At 35.8% G+C, this 20,781-nt stretch overlaps 1 protein-coding gene across 1 annotated transcript in view; it reads right to left on the bottom strand.

Annotated features, from left to right (window-relative positions):
* Positions 1-2,073: 2,073 nt before the first annotated feature.
* ZNF148 (zinc finger protein 148) overlaps positions 2,074-20,781 on the bottom strand; it is a 117,293-nt gene continuing 98,585 nt past the window's right edge. Inside the window, exons 7-8 of the mRNA XM_021692464.1 lie at positions 4,636-4,754; positions 2,074-4,289 (exon numbers count right to left, since the gene is read on the bottom strand). Coding sequence (XP_021548139.1) covers positions 2,691-4,289; positions 4,636-4,754 — 1,718 coding nt within the window. The 3' untranslated portion in view covers positions 2,074-2,690. The remainder of the gene's footprint in view (positions 4,290-4,635; positions 4,755-20,781) is intronic.

A 20,781-nucleotide genomic window follows, 5' to 3' on the forward strand; every position in this document is an offset into this window, starting at 1 on the left:
CACTGAGAGAAATGAGAAACACAAATTGCAAAAGGGTATCTCATATCCTCAATATTCCGATCTACAGTAGCACAAAAGGCTACTTACTTTTACTACTAATGCCCGGATAGAAATGAAGTAACTTTCTACACCCAAGTGGGGAAACCCAAACTGCTGAGATGTTTATCATATGATGATAATACAAGGTAACTCTGGTAGGCATTTAGAATTTCACAGTTAAGAGAGCGATGACTACTAAACTTAAATGGTGAGTCAGTAAGTTATGCTAAAGTATCACTTTTCTCAAAAATGCTTACAATGTGGTAGAAAAGTCTGCCATTATGTAGATTTAAAGAAATGTGTTGAAGACAGGAATGCAACACCTGAATTTCTGCTTGCATAACTACCATTTGCAAAGGCCTTCCTTCCTTGGCTTACCCTAACTGCTCAGCAGTAGAGTCCCATTCTAAAAACTGTGCCGGTGATGTTAAAACAAACAAACTGTATACTGTACCAAGAACTACATCAAAGCTGTTAATAGAACAAAATTTTTGATCAGGCTCAAAATAAAAAACCAACTCAGGAAATAAATGCCTATTATCAAATAGTAGTATGAGAAAAATACAAATGCCTGTATAATACAGATGAGCACAGTTCCATCTTTAACATCTCACTTGAACAAAGCCTTCTTGCAATTGTGTGATGTGTAACACAACACACACCATTCTTAAAAGTCAATAATGGCAGAACTTAAATATCTACTTCAAAGAAGTCTAAAATTCTTGAAAAATCTGGCAGCAAAGAAAGCTGTCAAATAGGAAAATTAATATTTCAAGCAAAGCTTAATAACCAAATACAGAGGAAACCACATTAAACATAATTTATACTCATTATCATAAAACACCAAAATATTCAAAATAAATGTAAAAGATGTTAAGGGTGGATATTTTCTTTGTTCCCTTTCTTTATGAGAACACTCTTCGGATAACATTAAATAAAAGAAAAAATAATTTAAACGTATAACATTCTATACTGAAATAAAGACTGCAGATCTATAGGGCCAATATAAAAGTTAAAGTGGAAATTAGCAACAGTAAAGTTTTACCTTCCAAGGATATTAATTTTAGATTATCACTGGTGCTACATCAGAATGTGCATTGTGACAAAGTTGTTGGAAATTAAAAAAAAAAGTTGGAACAAATTAAAGAGCACAGTAATATCAATAGAACTAATGTTATTTTCCAAAAATTAAAACTGTCCATGTGTAACTCAAACCGTCATTTTTTAGAAAAGTATATATACGTGTTTATATAAAAGCACTATTTATTGTACCATGCTGTATTATTTTAAGACAAAGTATAAAAAAAAAAACATTCGTGGTATAAGGATAAAGTCTGTAGTTTATTTAGATTTTGAAATGCAACAAAAAGTTTCCGATCACTCATCTAGCTGAAAAAGAAATTGTAGTTACTAGAATTAGTAAACACTTTTGGTTTGTAAAATTGTAATGAGCAGTGTTCATTAAAAAGTAATTCAAGATAAAATAAGCAATTAAAATGCCCATTTCTTTAGTTTCTCTGGATACTGTTTAATTATCCAATCTATCAAGATTCTAGAAAGAGAAGGATTAAACCAGGTTTTACAGTTCCAAAGATACCCAATTTCCTTTTATTGCCAAAAATTAAAATAGTCAATTATGAGATGATTATGACACAACCATATCAAACCTAAAAATCTAATTTTTTTTTTACTTTGAGAAATCAAAAATACCAAATAGATTCTAAGTGCTCTATGTTAACTGAAGTGTATATGTAAAGTAAAATACAATTAAGCTTTAAAACGTGGAATATACATTTTGTGTAAGCATTATGTTCTTGGGAATGTAATCTACAGAATATCTTTTTACTAAAACTTCAAAACCTTGATACCTGCACATGAAAAATCATAAAAAATATCTAAGTACAACTGTACAAAGAAACTGACACCAATATGCATACTTCCATAGAGAAGTGAATGCTTCAACAGTTACGTATTTTGGTAAAAGTTTTGAAAGTATGCATATTTTAAAAGTAATTAGGCCTTTAAATAGTGGAGTCTTAGACTATCAGATTTTTATTACTTTTTTTCTCAAAAAAAAAAAAAACATGTCAATATAATGCGAAATGAAAATCAAGGGTATATGGCATATCATTCTTTTTAAAAGGTGGTTTCTTGGTTTCTTTTTTCCCCCCTATAGGACACACTAATTTATTTAAGCCATAATCTCTTGACATTTAAACTTTTAAGTTCACTCTGTCTGTAAAGTATACTCAGATTCCCTGCTGAAGTGCAATGACTATGCTGAAAAACTTAGAAACAGTATGAGTAAATTTCACACAATTACTAATCTCCTCAGAATGTACAACGTTATCGGTTAGGAAACGAGTGTGCCAAAGTCTTTTTTTTCCTTTTAAACTCGGTGTAGGTGGAATAGCAAGTTTCTGTTCTAAAACAAGTAATGCATTGCTTCTATAAAGGTGACAACATGTAAGGCAGTTCAAAGAATGCTGACTAACCAAACAAAATGCAGTTATTGGATTATCGTGCTATTCCTATCAGCTTAACTTGTTATAACGCATTGCTCTTAAGTCTGTACAGCACTCCATTTTACACAGAGTAACCCCACTCTTGATCAATCTGTTCTAAAGTGCCAGTATTATTTACACATCTGCTTAGCCGAACGTCTGGCTGGTTGTGGCGTCAGGTGAAGACGTCATCCCAGCTCTGTTATCATTTACATTCACCAAGGGGAATTCTGGAAATTCAGCACTTGTCCCTGGTCCCCGGAGGTTCACCTGTCCGTTGGCAGTGCTAAACTGAGTAGCTATTCCAGCTCTTGATCCATGATACGGAGCACGGAAGGGCTGTTCGAAGGAGCTCATTTGGTAAGCTTGGTGGACAGGCTGAGCCTCAGCTTTTTTCTGAGAAGTCACTTGATCCAAAAAGTCCTGTGTTGACGTGGCAGAAGCATGGTTTGTCTCATCACCTGAAAAGGGAAACGAGTGCTGTGAATCACCAACTATTAGTCCAAAGTGGGACTTATCTGGAGTTGTTCTTAGTGGAGAATTCATTCCTGATCGAAAGCTGTTGATGGGCATGGCTGCATAGACTTGCTTGTCTATGGAAGAGAATGCTGGCTGATTTGGAAGGGTCTGGTTATCAGTCACAAAGTTAAGGCTCGGGCTATTCAAATAGGCATCATTTTGGCTAGTTCTGTCCAAAGCCTGCTGCAGAAACTTTGAGTATTCCTGCAACATGTTGGCTTTATCTGATGAGGATGCTTGGGAGCTTGATCCAACATTCTCTGCCTGGGTGACCTCGGGTACTTCTGAAGAATTTATTGATATGCTAGAAGTCACCTCAGTGTCCGCAACACTGAACGATATCTCATGCTGTCCATTAGCTTTATGGGAGTAATGATCCAAGAGAGTCTGCAGTACCTCATCTGGAATAACATTTTTGTCGTGGTTACTCTTAATCTCCACATTCAATGCCTGTGAATCTAGTATGGACGCTGTGGTACTTTCATCAATGACACTTGCCACAGCCGCTTGTGTCACAGAAGGCTGAGAAGCTATGGTACCCACATTCAGCGCATATTCCCTACTATTGTTACTTGCTGCTTGAAGATACCGCTTCTTCTTCAAAAACTGCATGGCATCATCATAATTAGTGCTACTGTGCACAGGTTTACTGGGCCCCTCCTGCAAATTATCAACCTGATCGATGTCAGCATTGCCTTCTGAGTCCAGTAAAGCTTGTTTATCCACAAGTTCAAAAGCATACTTTGAAACTTTGCTCTCTTCATATGTGGATAAAGGCGAAATTGTTTGATTTTGCTCCAGTGGCTGTTTCAGACTTCTCTTACTGTTAATTTTTTTGAGAACCAACTTAGGTGGATGTATTTCTCCTGATGCATCTTCTAAATGCGATCCCCCAACTGACGAATGTGGCATTTCAACAGCATACTCCGCTACCATATACTCATCTTTTACTTTAGTACTTGAAGAATAAAGAGGCAAGTAATCATTTTTGTCTTTCTTCAGGTCAGATTTGTCCAAAGCACTCTCTTTGTCCATCCCAGATGATTTTTTCTCAGTTTTCTGCCTTTTCTTTTTTGGCAGTGAGCTATCTTTTGGTGATGTAGAAAAGCCAGAATCTTCCTCAGATGTCAGAAGGCCACCTTTGATGGCACATCTGTTTAGTTTTTTGTCATGATTTTCATGGCACATACGTTTATGTTTCAATACACGATCTGTTCTGGAAAAATACTGTCAAATTCAGATTTTGGCAGTCAGTTTTTTGTTTTAGTTTGTGTTTTTTCGTCAAGCAAGAAAAGAAAAGAAAAAAGGAATTAATATAAAGACAGATAGAAGTATAATAATATAAGCAATTCCATACTAATTTGTTGAGCCAGGTGTCTATTATAAGTCTAATCAGCAGCAGCTGGGAGTTCTTCAAACAGTTCTAGTAACATTTTCTAATTTAGTTTAATAGAATTATCTTATAATTTAATTAGGATAGAAGAATTTCAATGTCCATCATACTGCAACAAAGTGATTTAAAAAAAAAAAAAAAAAAAAAACCCAAAAACAAACATTTCAAACCACCCCTTACCTGTAAACAGTATTCACACTGGTAAGGTTTTTCTCCACTATGAGTTCTCTTATGCCTTTCCATGTGGTATTTTTGTATGAATCTCATACCACATTCATCACAGCGAAATGGTTTTTCACCTAGTACATGATACAGAAAGTTTAAAACAAAACAAATATTGTAAAATAATGAATTACTTTACAAGAATCTCTACATAAATGGCTCTTAAAAACTGTCATACTTTGCTCTTTTTAAATGATAAAAACTCTGCTCCTATATTAAATATAACTTCCAACTTAATTTTCAAAAAATATTTTGCTCTACAAAAATAAAAGATTGGCATATGCCATTGGAAAGAAAAGGCTGAAGGGGGCATACTCAATTTCCCTACCTTTCTATTATGTGTGTACGTAACATACTCTTTCCAATCCAAGGAGACCAGGAGTACCAGGAACTTACAGCAATGTGAACCTGTTTCAGTAGAGTAGCTGATGCTTTTTATCTTTTTTATTCAGTCATACCAAATAATACTTGAGAAAAGTTTTTGAAAAAAGAAAATGTTACCCATATATAGTCCAACACAATTCCTGGGTACACCTTTTCAATTCTTCACTTCTTTTCAACAAATATTTGTGGTTAAATGAAATCTGAATCCTAGGAAATACTCTTAAAAATCTAATTTATTAAAACATAAAAAGAACTTAAATTAGAGACTAAGTTTCAAAAGGTTTGTTTATACTGATCCTTTTTCTCAACTCAAACCAGCACTTCTCATGTCCTTTTGGGGAATGAATCAAACTGAGTACTGCTAATCAGACACACAACTCCTGCCCAATCCCCTCCATTTTATTTTTAAAAGTTTCATAAGGACTGATTAGCTATAAGGAACCATTACTGTGGAGATCTAAAATAGCTTTTACTGATAAAACCACAGTAAACAGAAGGGTGTGACAGTAAGTTATCTTGAATAATACTTTTTTGGGAAGCTACTGTTACATACATTCAACAAAATCTTACTGAATACTTGCCCTCTACCCATAACCCTGCTGTAGAGATTAAAAGTGTAAGATTCGTTACTTGGCTTCAAAGAGCTTATAATGTTATTGGGAAAACAAGATACACACATTATAAAGAGACAACTAATAAAACTATGTCCAGCTCTGGTTTACCTGTACAACATTAGATCTCACTACCTCTCTTCTTAAAACTTTTCTTCCAGGCAAATCAATATACCTACCATCTTGTGCTTTTCTACCTCTGCCGCAGATTCACACTGCTCCTTCAGTCAAGAATGCCCACCTAGGGGCACCTGGGTGACTCAGTCGGTTGAGCATCCGACTCTTGATTTCGGCTCAGGTCATGATCTCAGGGCCGTGGGATCGAGCCCCACTACGGGTTCCGTGCTCAATGCGGAGTCCGCTTGAGATTCTCTCTCCTCTCCCTCTGCCCACCCCTCCCCACCCCCCAATAAACTCTCTAAAAGAAATAAATAAAATTAAAAGAAGAAAATGCCCACCTCTTTGTGTTCAAGGTGCCACATTTCCTTCAAGTCCCAACCCATATCCTCTGGGATCCTTTGCCCTACTCTTCCAGGGAAAAAGTATTGTTTCTAAATTTCCACAGAACTTCATCTGAGCCTCTTCTATAGCACTCATTACTATCACTGTCATCTCAATAATTATTTTGTACATCTCTATTCAACTAGATCACATTTCTTTTGGTCCGAATCTGAGTCAAAATTATCTTTACATAGCTCAAGATACTTTGTACAATTTTTAAATGCCAAATGAATGGCATAAATGATTATTACAGTGGATTATTACTGGGAAAAATGTTACTGAGCTGGTATGATTTGGAAAAGCTTCTTGCAAGTGTTAGAATTTAAAGTGAATACACTTTTAAAAAGACTGTGTATGTGATTAAAGCCAAAGAAAGAAAATGTAGTGGAAAATAACAAAGAAACTAAGAATTTAGTTACTATAAAATGTCCAGGAGAAATGGTGCCTGAGAATTTAATTTGGTGACAATTACTTGAAACTTTCAAGAATGTAACTTCTGTTTAAAAAAAAAAAAAAAAGTGACTTCTGTAATTGCTATGGAGTTGCCAAATTTTAGGGCTAAAAGAACCACAGAGACCCCAAAGGCTGATGTTGGTGTGGCAAATGACTCTAAGCATGCCACCTAGATTTCAGGACAGAATAGTTCCACGTCTGTATACTGGGGTTTTAAGTAAGAACTCCAAGGGTTCAGAGGCTAGAATGAGAGCTTAACATAATTAATCAAGACCAATTCACTTATTTCACAAAAAAATACTGAAATCCAGAAAAGTTAAGGCACTTGGCCAAAGGGTTAGTAAGTGAATAACAAATGAAGCAATGGAAGCTGGTAAAGAAAACCACTTTTTTTTTTTTCTGTTTAGAATGCAACTTTCTTTTTTCTTTTCTTTTTTTTTTTTTAAGAAGACCACTTATTAAGAAATTTGGGGAGTGAAAGAAATGAAGAAAAGGAGATGAGAAGTAATAATTAGGAGGCAATCCATTCAAGAGAGCAAGTATTGATAAGGATGGGAAAACTGATTTATCTGAAGCCAGAAAGGAAGGAGCCAGTGAAGAAGAGAAATGAAATACTAGATTAAACTGAAATATTATGGTTAATAATCAAAAGAACAAGATCTCAGAGGACCTAAGATGAAAAGGGAGAGTACAGGTTATATTTTAGAAAAAAGTAAATAATACTTCCATATTTTGAAATAGAGAATGTAGATGATAGAGCTTATCAAGGTCAGAAGTTACAGTCATTTCTCAAAAGTAGTATAGGATAGAGGAGAAAATTAGTGAACTGATTAGAATTCAATTAATTCTGCATAATATTCATGGACTAGTAAACTCAGTATTGTTTAAGATGGTTCATACTCTCCAAGTAGATCTATAGATTTCAAAGCAGAAATTGAGAACCTAATCCTAAAATTCATTTGGAAATGCAGGGATACAGAATAGCCAAAACAATCTTGAAAAAGAAAAACTAAGACTCACACTTCCTAATTTCAAAACCTACCCACAAAGCTACAGTAATTAGTAAGACAGGCGGTAATGGCATAAGGATAGACATATATATCAAAGAACAGAATTGAGAGTTCAGAAATAAACCTTTACATTTATGGTCAACTGATTTTCAACATAGGTGCCGATACACTTCAATGGGGGAAAAATACTCTTTTCAACAATGATGCTGGGGCAAATTTGATACCCACATGTAAAAGAACAGAGTTGGACCCCCTACACCTCAACCATATACAAAACTTAACTCAAAATAGATCATAGGCCTAAATGTGAGAACTAAAACTATAAAACATTTAGAAGCAAGCATAGAAATATCCTGACCCTGGATTAGGCAATGATTTCTTAGACATGACACCAAAAGTCCAACCAACCAAACAAAAAATACAATGTAGTTCATAAAAATTAAAAACGTTTGTTCTTTGAGCACCTGGGTGGCTCAGTTGGTTAAGCAACTGTCTTTGGCTCGGGTCACGATCCTGGGGTCCTGGGATTGAGTCCCACATCGGGCTCCCCCTGCTCTGTGGGGAGGCTGCTTCTCCTCTGCCTCTGCCTGCCACTCCCCCTGCTTGTGCTCTCTCTCTCTAACAAATAAATAAAATCTTAAAAAAAAAAACACTATCAAGAAAGTAAAAAGGAAGAAAGGTAGCTGCTGTGGGAAATAGTCTGGCAGCTCCTCAAAATGTTAAACATAGAATTACTACTATATGACCCAACAATTCTACTCCTATGTACATACTCAAGAGAAAACAGGGACTCACTCAAACAGGTACTTGTACCCCAATGCTCACAGAAGCAGTATTCACAACACCCAAAAGATGGAAACAACCCAGTGTCCATCAGCAGATGAATGCATAAATAAAATGTGATATATACATACAATGATATATTATTCAGTCATAAAAATTCTGATACATGCTACAACATGGATGAGCCTTGAAGAAATTATGCTAAATGAAAGCAGCCAGACATGAAAAGGACAAATACTGAATGATTCCACTTAGATGAGGTACCTGGAGCAGGCAAATTCAGAGAGATAAAAGTAGAATAGAGGTTACCGGAGACTGGGAGAGGGAGGAAAGGAGTTACACTGTTTAATGGTTAGAGGTTTTACTTGGTCACACAATACTGTAAATGCACTTCGTGCCACTAAATTCTATGCTTAAACATGATGAAAATGATAAACTTCCATGTTTTTTTTTTTTTAAGTGAAAAGATAGCCTAGGGAATGGGGTAAATTATTTGCAAATTATATATCTGACAAGGTATGTACGTCCAGTTTATGAAATGAACACTTACAACTCAACAGTTAGAGACAAATAATCTAAGAATAGGCAATGGATCTGAATAGACATTTCTCTGAAGATATGCAAATAGCCAATAAGTACATGAAAAGATGCTCAACATTATTACTCATTAGGGTAATGCAAATCAAGACCACAATGAGATACCACTTCATACCCAGTAAGATAGTTAAAATAAAAAAGACAATCACAAATGTTAGCATGGATGTAGAGAATCTGCCCATATTTTCAAGACCCATTTGCGGTTTCATCTTTTACATTAAATCTGACACATTTTGGGTTCATCCTGAGGTCCAGATGACTATCAGTTTTCCCAACACCATTTACTGAGAAGTTCTACTTTTTGTGATCACGTCTTCATCAAAATCATATGCTAATAATTTCCATGGGTCTATTTCTAGACCTTCAATTCTATTCTATTCCACCTGTCTATCATAAGCCAGAATGAAAACGTTTTATGACTTTATTATACACTTTATCATCTGGTAGAGCTAATCCCCATCATTGCTCTTCTAGTTTGTTTTGTTTACCCACTTTCCATATTATTTCAGAATTATCTTGTCTAGTATTTGGGGTGGGGGAAAGGGAGCGCTGCCTGAAATGTTTATGTTAACTTACAAAAAAGATATCCTTTATGATGCTGACCATTCTCACCAAAAAAGGGAGGGGGACATGCCCTCCTCCCAATTACCCAAATTTGGTTTCTTGTCCTCAACAGTGTTTTAATGATTTCTTCATATGGGATTTTCCATATTTCTTGTTGTTGATACTATAAATAAGGTGTTTTCTTCTATCTTCTACTGTGGGTGTATACAAAGTATATGGTTTTCTACTTTACTAAATTTATTAGTTTGCAATAATTTTTCAGTTGACTCTCATGGATTTTTCAAGTATAAAATAATGTTGGTTGCAAAAATAGTTTTTTTGCCTGTAATATTTTTGTGTATTTTTGCTGGCTACTATTCTCAAACATTATATTAAAAAGTAGTGATAATGTGCTCTATATCTTATTCCTGACTTTGGTACTTTGGTTTTTTTTTTTGAATGAAAACAAAAAATAAAATGATACGTATTTCACTAAGAAAAATAAACACTTAAATGAAATTTCTTTAGAAGAAAATCCCTTTATTGTTTTTCCCCTTGAGGGCCAGGGCCCCTCTACTAAAAAGAAAACCTATATAGCATTTGAGTGATTTTAAGATTAAGAGGAAAAGCTTACTTGAAAAATAACAAGAAGTTTGTAAATACTACTTAAAATTCAGGAAAGCAGTAACATGGGGAGGAAAAAACAAGGTGTTCCACTAATGGTAATTTCCAATACCCAAGAAGCCTGGGGTTTCTCTTCTAACTGTTACCCACTGAGACCACAAATTCTTCCTACTGTGATGTTTCTCCCTAGTAATTTTAACACTGTTCACATTGAGCTACTTCTGGGTAAGAATTCTTACTCTAATATATGGGTAATTACTGTGGCAAATTATATACAAGTGATAAGGACATAGTCTTTATGCATAAACTAGCCCACTATAGCTTGATATATTAATCTGATTGTTAGCAGTTTCAACTATGCTGCTTCCTCTTCAAATATTCCAGTCTGGCTTTTGCACTTACTTCATCAAAATGGTACTTGCACATCACATCTTGCAAATCTTTTCAGTTACCTTAGTAGACCTCTCAACAGCATTCAACTCAAGTGATCCCTTTCTTTTTTTTTTTTAAACTCATTTTCCCCTTAACTTCTATGGCAGCCATGCTCCTGCAGCTTCTCCGACTATTCCTTCTTGGTGCTCTTCCCAGCTCACCTTCCTCTCTCCAACCATGGTATGTTTTAGTTCTTCAAGGCTTAAGTTTTTTGCTTTTTCTTTCTTTTCCTTGGCAAGAGGGGAAACTCATCTACTTCCATAGCTTTAATTATACTCAAATCTGACCTCCAAATCCACACATCCAAGCTGTGTACTGAACAAACAATCCACTTCAATAACACTGGGGGATCTCAGATAAATCATACCCCACACTAAACCTGTGATCTTCAACCCCCAGCCAATCCTTCCCCAGATTTCTTATTTATAATGAATGGCACTCCTATCCATCTAGTTTCGCAACCCAGAGGCCCACACAACTTTTCTTCATCTCCTCTCCATATTCAACTAATTAAAAGGTTTCTATCTACTAAATACCTGCGAGATCTCCCCACTTCTTTCCATTTCCCACTGTCATCAATCAAATTCAAGACACTATCATACCCTGGACTAGACTATTCTATAATATCCTCCTAATAGCAGTCTCTCTGGGATCCACCCTCGTCTCCTTACAATTCCATACCACTTCCAGATTTCGTTAATGTAAGTAAATCTAATCATCTTTAAATACTATCCCTGGCCTTCCACTGTTCTTAGAATTAAAAAAACAGAAAACACAAAAACTGGGTCCTGCCTTTCTCTCATGTCTAATCTTTCTTCACCATTCCTTCTTTTACTTTCTGAGCTCTAATCAAAGTGGCCTTCTTGCAATTCCTAGAACTATCATGTTTTTTCTCTCCTCTAGGATCATTTCCTCCTAAAATTCCTCCCCCAAACCACTTCTGTTATGATAGTGAATTGCAAAGTGCTATATACTCTAGAAATGGTATCTACTGTTCTGATTAATCAGATGAAAGCGGCAATTATTTTAATAATGAAATCTTCATAAAATCTAGGTCAAAAATACTTATGATAACACTTGACCTATGACAAAGTTCACACGGCCTATCTAGTAATACATACTGGACAACAGAAGGAACCATCCATCTTTAGTAAATCATAAAAAAGGGTAGGTATAACAAAATTTACAACAATAATAAGTATTACACTAACCAAAAAAGATCTGGCACTATTGTGAGAAGCACTATAAGTACTTAAACATACAGGTTCTAAAGCCAGACCAGCTGGGTTTTAATGCTGGTCCTCAGCATTTCTTAACTGTGAGAAATTGAGCATGTTATTTAAACTCTTAAGACTTGATATTCTTATCTGTAAAGTAAAAGTATTAATAAAACATACCTCAGAACCAAACGTTAAATGAGATAACCTGTGGGAACTAATTTAAAAATGAAACCTGGTACACTTTCATAGCTCAATAAATGTTAGTTATTAAAAATAGAAATGAAGAGGCTAATAAATAAATGATTATCATTATATTTACATATTGAGTACAGTTACAACCCACTGGCTGGACTATATATCCCAAATGTTTAAAACATCCTTAACTTAGGGGCGCCTGGGTGGCTCAGTCAGTTAAGCGTCTGCCTTCGGCTCAGGTCATGATCTCAGGGGTCCTGGGATCGAGCCCCACATCGGGCTCCCTGCTCAAAGAAGGCCTCTGCTTCTTGCTCTCTTCCCTGCTTGTGCTCTATGTTTCTCTCAAATAAAATCTTTAAAAAATAATAAAATCACTTGTTTAAAAAAAAAAATCCTTAACTTAGACAATAAATTTTGGAAAAGGGAAACATGGAGGATTATTGAAATAAATACATGGGCTAGTAATCACATACTCAGTTATTTGCTTAAAACTTTAGAGAATTTAGAAAATATATCTTTGGCATACAGTCCTTCTAGGAAGTTATGAAGATCATTTATCAGTCTAAGAACGCATATACGAGCATACCTCAGAGATACTGCAGGATTCAGTTCCAGACTACCACAATAAAGCAAATATCACAATGACATGAGTCAAATGAATTTTTAAATTTCCCAGTGCATATAAAAGCTGTATTTACACTCTACTATAGTCTATCAAGTGTGCAATAACAATGTGCCTAAAAAAAGCACATCCCTTAATTTAAAAACATATTACTGCTAAAAAACGCTAACCATCATCTAAGCTTTCAGCAAATTGTAATCACTGATCACCATAACAAATATAATAATGAGAAAGTCTGAAATACTCCCAAGAATTACCAAAATATGACAGGGACACGAAGTGAGCAACTGCTATTCGAAAAATGCCGCTAACAGACATGCATGATGCAGAGCTGCCTGTACTATGCCGGAAACTATATTCTATAGGAAATAATCTGAGACTAAACTACAACCAATGAAGTGTAAATTAGGTCATTACATAAAAACTGTGAAGCTGCCACAGTAGCATGAAGACATGTCAGCTAAATCAAACTGACAAAAAGAAAAACAAAAACCAGAAGTCTTAAGTTAACTAACGGAAAAAGTAATTTTTCTTGGTAGCAAAGTTTTAAAACCAACCTTTGCAGTAGAATAGAATGGCTTTCTTTCCCTAGAATGGAGGTCAGGGAGAAACTTCAACTCCTGCCATTTTCAACTTCAGAAACTGGCAGGGGTGCATGAGTGGGCTCAGTCAGTTAAGCTTAAGCATCGGACTATTGTTGATTTCAGCTCAGATCACGATCTCAGGGTCGTGAGAACATGGAGCCTGCTTAAGATTCTCTCCCTCCCTCAGCCTGCCCACCCCCCCAACTGCTACCCCACAACCCTGCTCTTGCGCTCTCTCTTTAAAAAAAAAATAAAGAAAGAAACATTATCAATGTTTGCCCTTTTAAAAAAATAACAAGTTGGGGTCATCACCTTCCCCCACAAAAGAAAATTAAGAAAAAGTTCTTTCATCTCCTCTAGGCTTCTTTTCTTTTGTGGAGCTATGAAATTATACATTTGCACTATAATTTTTTAAGTCTAGTTTCCTTAAGATGAAACAGCAAATGACAGGTGGGGAGCTGTTTTTTGACTTAAGTTTTAGACTTCTGCCTTATTAAGTAGACAACACTGAAAAATAATCAATCACCTCTAGTAAGAGCAACATCCCAGGCAGACCCGATTCACAATTTTAAAGATTTAAGTACGAGTTGGTCTAGGAATCATGAGAAAAACAAACACTGTCCTAATTCTAAAAATAAACAACACAATACAATTATGGCAATTTCCACACCTTATTTTTCTATCAGTTGTATACTGTGCATCCAATACACAGATTGTAATAATATCTAAGCATATTAGAACTAAGTAACTGATGTCCCAATGATGACATGTAGGCAGTACAAAATCAAAATTAAAATACCAAAAGGAAATTTAAGTTAGAATCTCAAAATGTGGGGTGCCTGGGTGCCACAGTCAGTTAAGCATCTGACTCTTGGTTTCAGCTCAGCTCATGATCTCAGGGTCCTTGGATTGAGCCCTGTGTCAGCCTCCGTACTCAGTGCGGAGTCTGCTTGAGATTCTCTCTCCCTCTGCCCCTCCTGCTCATGCTCTCTCTCGAAAAAAAATAAGTCTTAAAAAAAAAATCTAAAAACGTAAAATAGATTTTATTTTATTTTTTATTTTTATTTTTTTTTAAAGATTTTATTTATTTATTTGAGACAGAGAATGAGAGACAGAGAGCATGAGAGGGAGGAGGGTTAGAGGGAGAAGCAGACTCCCTGCCAAGCAGGGAGCCCGATGCGGGACTCGATCCCGGGACTCCAGGATCATGACCTGAGCCGAAGGCAGTCGCTTAACCAACTGAGCCACCCAGGTGCCCTGTAAAATAGATTTTAAAAAACAGTGAGCTAAGTAAACACTACCTTAACTTTGTAAACACGTTAATCTGATTTTGAACTTAATATAAACCCCCATTTTCCAGCTACCTCCTGAAAACAAGTGCTCTAGAATAAAAGATCAACAATGAAGATTACATTAAACACATAAGAGGTTACCAAATCAACTGACTCTACATTGAATCCCGTATACTGCACTGCATAAAAAGAAAGAAACCTATCATCAGCTTATTTTCTTTCTTATTTATGGTATTATCGTCATATAAGACTGGACAAATGCCCATCAGCTTTCTTCCCTTTAAAAAAAAAAAATTAACTACGGTATCAAAAGATGAAGAACCATTCTCTCAAAAATATACTTTTTTCAGGATGCCTGGGTGGGTCAGTCGGTTGAGTGTCTGCCTTCGGCCCAGGTCATCATCCCAGGGTCCTGGAATCCAGCCCCACATCGGGCTCCTTGCTCAGCAGGAAGCCTGCTGCTCCCTCTCCCTCTGCTGCTTGCCCTGCTTGTGCTCTCTCGCTCATTCTCTCCTTCTCTCTCTGAAATAAAATCTTTAAAAAAATATATATATATATATACTTTTTTCATCACTAAAATCTGTTTTCCTAATCTGAGCCCTAATCAGGGTCTTTTGACTTTTCGCCCACCCTTACAATTGTCTCTTATTCTGTTGCAATAAAATGATTTGCCTTCTCATATTAACTGCAACCTACACTTTTATTTCATCCACAATGCATTTGAGAAATACGGTATAGGTGCTCTCTAACGTGGGCAAGGAGCATAAACAGAACTTTTAAGCAAAAACCCAGATACAGTGTGACTCAGAATTAGTGAAATTTCAAGCAGCTATCTTTTCTGATTTCAGCCGTCAATTAAATAAAGACAAACAAGCACCACAATTCTAGGAACACAGCATGAAGTAGTCTGTCTCAAGTACTCTATTATTTTTTTTAAGTGTCATCTTAAATGCATTCCAACCTAGAACACCTGTCTTATTTATGTATTCAGTCTTAACATTTTATTGAGCACCTACTATGTGCCAAACACTTGCTGGGCACTCTTACACTTAAATCAACTCTATTCTTGTCAATTAAGTACATTATCCCCATTTGCCAGGCTAGGAAACTTTTGCCCAAAGTCATAGTACTAATAAATCAGGCCTAGGAACAAACCCTGGTGGCATTCTTTCATCTCCAGAAAAGCCATCTCGGCAACAAATACATCTACCTCATGGTTTATCTCAAAGCAATCCCAAACTGTGGACCAATAATATAGCAAGTTGCACCCCAGGCTTTCATCAATTCATTTAGCAAGTACTAAGTGTCTGTCAGTGTCAGGAAACTACAGGAAAAGAACAGGAGTTGGAACCCAGGTTTTCTTGTTGTTTTTTTCCCCCACACTATTTGGCTATTTGGTAAGTTTTTACAAAGGAATACACCTCTGAAAGCATCACCACAATCAAGACAATGAATTCATCTAAAACCACAAAGTTTCCTGCTACTCTGTATAATCCCTTCCTCTCACCCTTCTTTGTCATTCCATTACTCCTTCTCAGGCAACCGAGTATCTGCTGTCTGTCCCTATAGTTTATGTTAATTATTATTATATTTTCAAACATACACAAAAAGTAGAGAAGAATATAAAGAGGACTTATGTACCCATCCCTCAGCTTTAATAATTACCAACACCCAGTCGATTTTATCTAACTCTTCCCATTATTTTTTTCTTCCTTCCTTTCTTATTTTCAGCAAGCAAACTTTTTACCGGAGTATAAAAGTCACAGAGAAAGTAATCATAATCAAAGCTCACTGAATTTTCACAAAGTCCACTGACTCATTTAACCAGTACCCATAATCAAGAAATAGAACATTACTAGCATTTTCTAAGCACCTCATGAAGCCTCACCTGGTCACCAAACTCTCAAAAGATAACCACTATCTAGACTCCTAACACCAAAGATTAGTTTTTGCCTTTTAATAAACTGTAATGGAAATCTTAAAGCATACAAAAAAGTACTCAGAAGATACCCTAATCATATTCTTTTTTTTTTTTTTTTCACATATTTTGACAGAGAGAGACACAGCGAGAGAGGGAACACAAGCAGGGGGAGTGGGAGAGGGAGAGGCAGGCTTCCCACGGAGCAGGGAGCCCGATGCGGGGCTCGATCCCAGGACCAAAGGCAGACACTTAACAACTGAGCCACCCAGGCACCCCCCTAATCATATTCTAAAAACAGATTTAATGAGATGTAATATACCTACACAAAAGCATACAAATATATAAATTCAGTTTAATGAATTTTCTCAAGGTGAACACACCTGTGTAAATAGCAACCCACCCAAGAAACAGATTATGAGTACAGAAGCACTTCTACCCCCTCAATCAATAATCACTATCTTGATTCCTAGAGCATAATTCATTTTGCCTTGCTTATGAGCTTCAAATGAATGGAGTCATACAATACATATTCTTTTGTGTCTGGCTATACTCAATGTTATGCTTTTAAGATTTATCCACAGTATCATGTTTAGTATTCCATCATAGGAGTGTACTTGGGACTTATTGATCCAATCCTTGATGGAATTTTGGGCTATTAATACCAATGCTGCTTTAACATTCTTGTACTTGCCTCGTGGTTAATATATGTACACTATATAAGCGTAACACTAGGAGTGAAAATGACAGATCCTAGGGTTTGTCTATTTGCAGCCTTGGCAGATAGTTTCCTAGAGTGGATGTCCCAATTTACATACCTGCCAGCAGTACATAAGAGTTCCAAGTGATCCACATCCTTGTAAGTACTTTGTACGGTGTATATTTTTCATTTTAGCCATTCTGGGGTGTGCTCAAATGGTATCAGATTACAATCTTAAGTAATTTTCCTTATGGCTAATGAAACTGAGTACCCCTCCCATGTTTACTAATCATCTGGATATCCTTTATGTGTGTTAAGTGACTGCTTAAGAGTTCTGCCCACTCTTCTATTAGCTTGTCTTTTCCGTAATAGACTAGTAAGAATTCTGTACATGTCAGGCATAGTTTTCACTTTCTTAATGGAGTCTTTAATGAACAGAAAGTCTTAAAATTAATGTAACCCAATTTGTCTATTTTTTCTATTATGACTAGCGATTTCTATATCCCAGCTGAAAAAGGTTATAGCCCATGTCTTTCTTCCCCTCTCTGTGATATTTTCTAGTGATATCTTCTATTTCACTAACCTTCTCTTTCATTATCTCTATTCTTCCATTAAGCCTATCTTATATATAGTCTGTATATCAATTATTTTTTCAGTTCTAGAATTTTTGTTTTCTTTTTTTATGGACTGATATTCTCTGGTAAAATTCTCCATCTTTTTACCTATTTTCTATACCTTTTCTATGATTTTCTTAAAACATATTAGTTACAGTTTAAAATGTAAAGTCCTGGGGCGCCTGGGTGGCTCAGTCAGTTAAGCGTCTGCCTTCAGCTCAGGTCATGATCTCAGGGTCCTGGGATCAAGTCCCACATCGGGCTCTCTGCTCAGCAGAGAGAGAGCTTGCTTTCCTTCTCCCTCTGCCTGCCACTCCGCCTGCTTGTGCTCTCTCTGTCAAATAAATAATAAAATCTTTAAAAATAAATAAAACTTAAAGTCCTTTTCAAATAACGCTTATTATCTCAGCCACCCAAGAGACTGTTTTTATTGTCTCTATTTTTCTTCTTACCTTTCTGTGATTCTGTCCTATCATTTGGTATGCACTGAATGCAAAACACTATGTATGAAAAATTGTAAAGGTTCTGGATGATGTTAATGTTAATGTCTTTTAAAGAGGGTTCACCCTTTCTTCTGAGCACTTAGTGTAGGGGCTGATAACTTAAATCCCCAAACAGGTTAGGCCAATTTGAGACGGGTTTATTTTATAGCAAGCCCAAGATTCTGGCTTTTCAAAATAAGAAATGCTTCTCTTTCCTATTTCCTGTCAACTTTCAAAAAATGTTGACAAGCAAACTGCCTGACTGCTTTAAAACTTAGTAGCAACTACAATACTTTTACAATAGTACTTCTAAAATTTTTTTATAGAATCTATTCTAATAGTACCAAGACCCTATGAATTTCATTATGGACTTTTAGATTTTTAGATTATTCACTGCTAATGAGGATCTTTGCTTACTGAGATTGTGCCATTAATTTAATACATAATGTGGTAACAGCACTTTAATTGCTGCAAAGCATAAATCTGACAAATTGCATTCTATATAATTAGACTAAATACAAATAAGTTACATGTTAAAAATATTTTCCAAAAGTAATTTACTTTCCATATGATGTAAATTAAATTCTTTAGTGCTTCAGTCTGGTACTAAACACTAATGTGAAATTAGTACAGTTTAACCAGTTTTTTTAGATGACAGAGGTTATGTAAAAACACTTATATTATCTACTAGATACAAAAAGTTATTCATAATATTCTTTGAAATATATAATAAAACTTATGTTCCGTATTAATAGGCAGAAAAATTAAGCCTAATATTTCTACCAGATTTTTAGTTTGGATTGCTGCATATTTCAAAAAATAACTAATGTAGATTCATTGCCATTTTACTTTTTATTTTATATTACACTTAGAAATATGAAGTTAATATTGTATATAAAAATGAAATTAAATGTAACATTATTTTGGAAAATACCAAGAGATCTTTCAAGAAAACAATGATTTTTCTATTAATTCAAAAAAACAAGTTTATGGGAGAAAACTACATATCACATATCTGAAATAAGTACATAACGAACACTCAAAACTCACAATAAGAACAAACAATCCAATTTTTTTAATGGGCAAAAGAATCAAAGAGACACTTTACCATCCCCCAAATATGTGTATTTGCACAGAGACGGCAAATAAGCACATGAAAAGATGCTCAACATGTTTGGTCCTTAATGAAGTGCAAGTTAAAACCACACCTGTTAGAATAACTAAAATAAAGAAATGTGGGGGGCGCCTGGGTGGCTCAGCTGGTTAAGCGACTGCCTTCGGCTCAGGTCATGATCTCAGGGTCCTGGGATAGAGCCCCACATCGGGCTCCCTGCTCGGCGGGAAGCCTGCTTCTCCCTTTCCCACTCCGCCTGCTTGTGTTCCCTCTCTCGCTGTCTCTCTCTGTGTCAAATAAATAAATAAAATCTTTAAAAAATAAAAATAAAAAAAATAAAGAAATGTGACAATGTCAAGTGCTGTCAAGGATACAGATGAAATGGAAGGCTTATAAGTTACTATAAAAGACAAAATGGTATAAAAGTTAAACATACACTTACGATTTGATCCACAATTCTACTTCTAAGTAGTTTCCCAAGCGAAGTGAAAATATGTTCACAAAAAAGCTGACGCAAATTTTTATAGCAAATGTTTACAGTAGTTTCATTCATAAGCACCAAAAACTAGAAACAACCCAAATATACTTCAACTGGAGAACGCATGAACCAACTGCAGTATATCCATACAACAGAATAATGTTCAGAAATAAAGAATGAAACACTGATACATCAACAACGAGGACTCTCAAATGCACTATGATAAGTGGAAGAAGCCAGACTCAAAGGTTACCTTCCATGTGATTTAATTTACAGAATATTCTGAAAGAGGCAAAGGATGGGAATTGGGGAGGAGTTAACCTCAAAAAGATATGGAGGGAATTTTGGGGAGTGATGGAACTGTTCTATATCTGTTTTTCTTTTTAGAGAGCGAGAGCACAAGGCGGGGGGCAGAGGGAGAGGGAGACAGAGAATCTTAAGCAGCCTCCACACCTAGCACGGAGCCCAACACGGGTCTCGATCTCCCGACCCTGAGGTGAAAATAACAGTCGGATGCTTTAACCAACAGAGCCACCCAGGCGCCCCTCCCTTTTTAAGTAGGCTCCATGCCCAGTGTGGAGCCTACCACAGGGCTTGAACTCATGACTGTGAGATCAAGACCTGAACTGAGATCAAGAGTCGGACATTTAACCAACTAAGCCAGCCAGGCACTCCCTGTTCTGTAGCTTGATTGTGGTGGTGCTTACACAAATGTATGTTTATACATTTGTATATACGGTATATACACTAAAAATAGTAAAGCTCATTGTATGTAAATTGTACCTTAGTTTAAAATAATGAAAAGAAGTCTGAAGTCAAGAAAACATACTCCCCTTAAGATGAAAAAGGTAATGAAAATTTAAACATCTTTAAATGTGTATCTATACAAACATTAGAAAAATTCCCAGCTATTTTGCAAAATAAAATAAATCACTATTATTAGCCCA

The sequence above is a fragment of the Neomonachus schauinslandi genome, chromosome 1 (genome assembly GCF_002201575.2).
Source record: "Neomonachus schauinslandi chromosome 1, ASM220157v2, whole genome shotgun sequence".
NCBI lineage: Eukaryota > Metazoa > Chordata > Mammalia > Carnivora > Phocidae > Neomonachus > Neomonachus schauinslandi.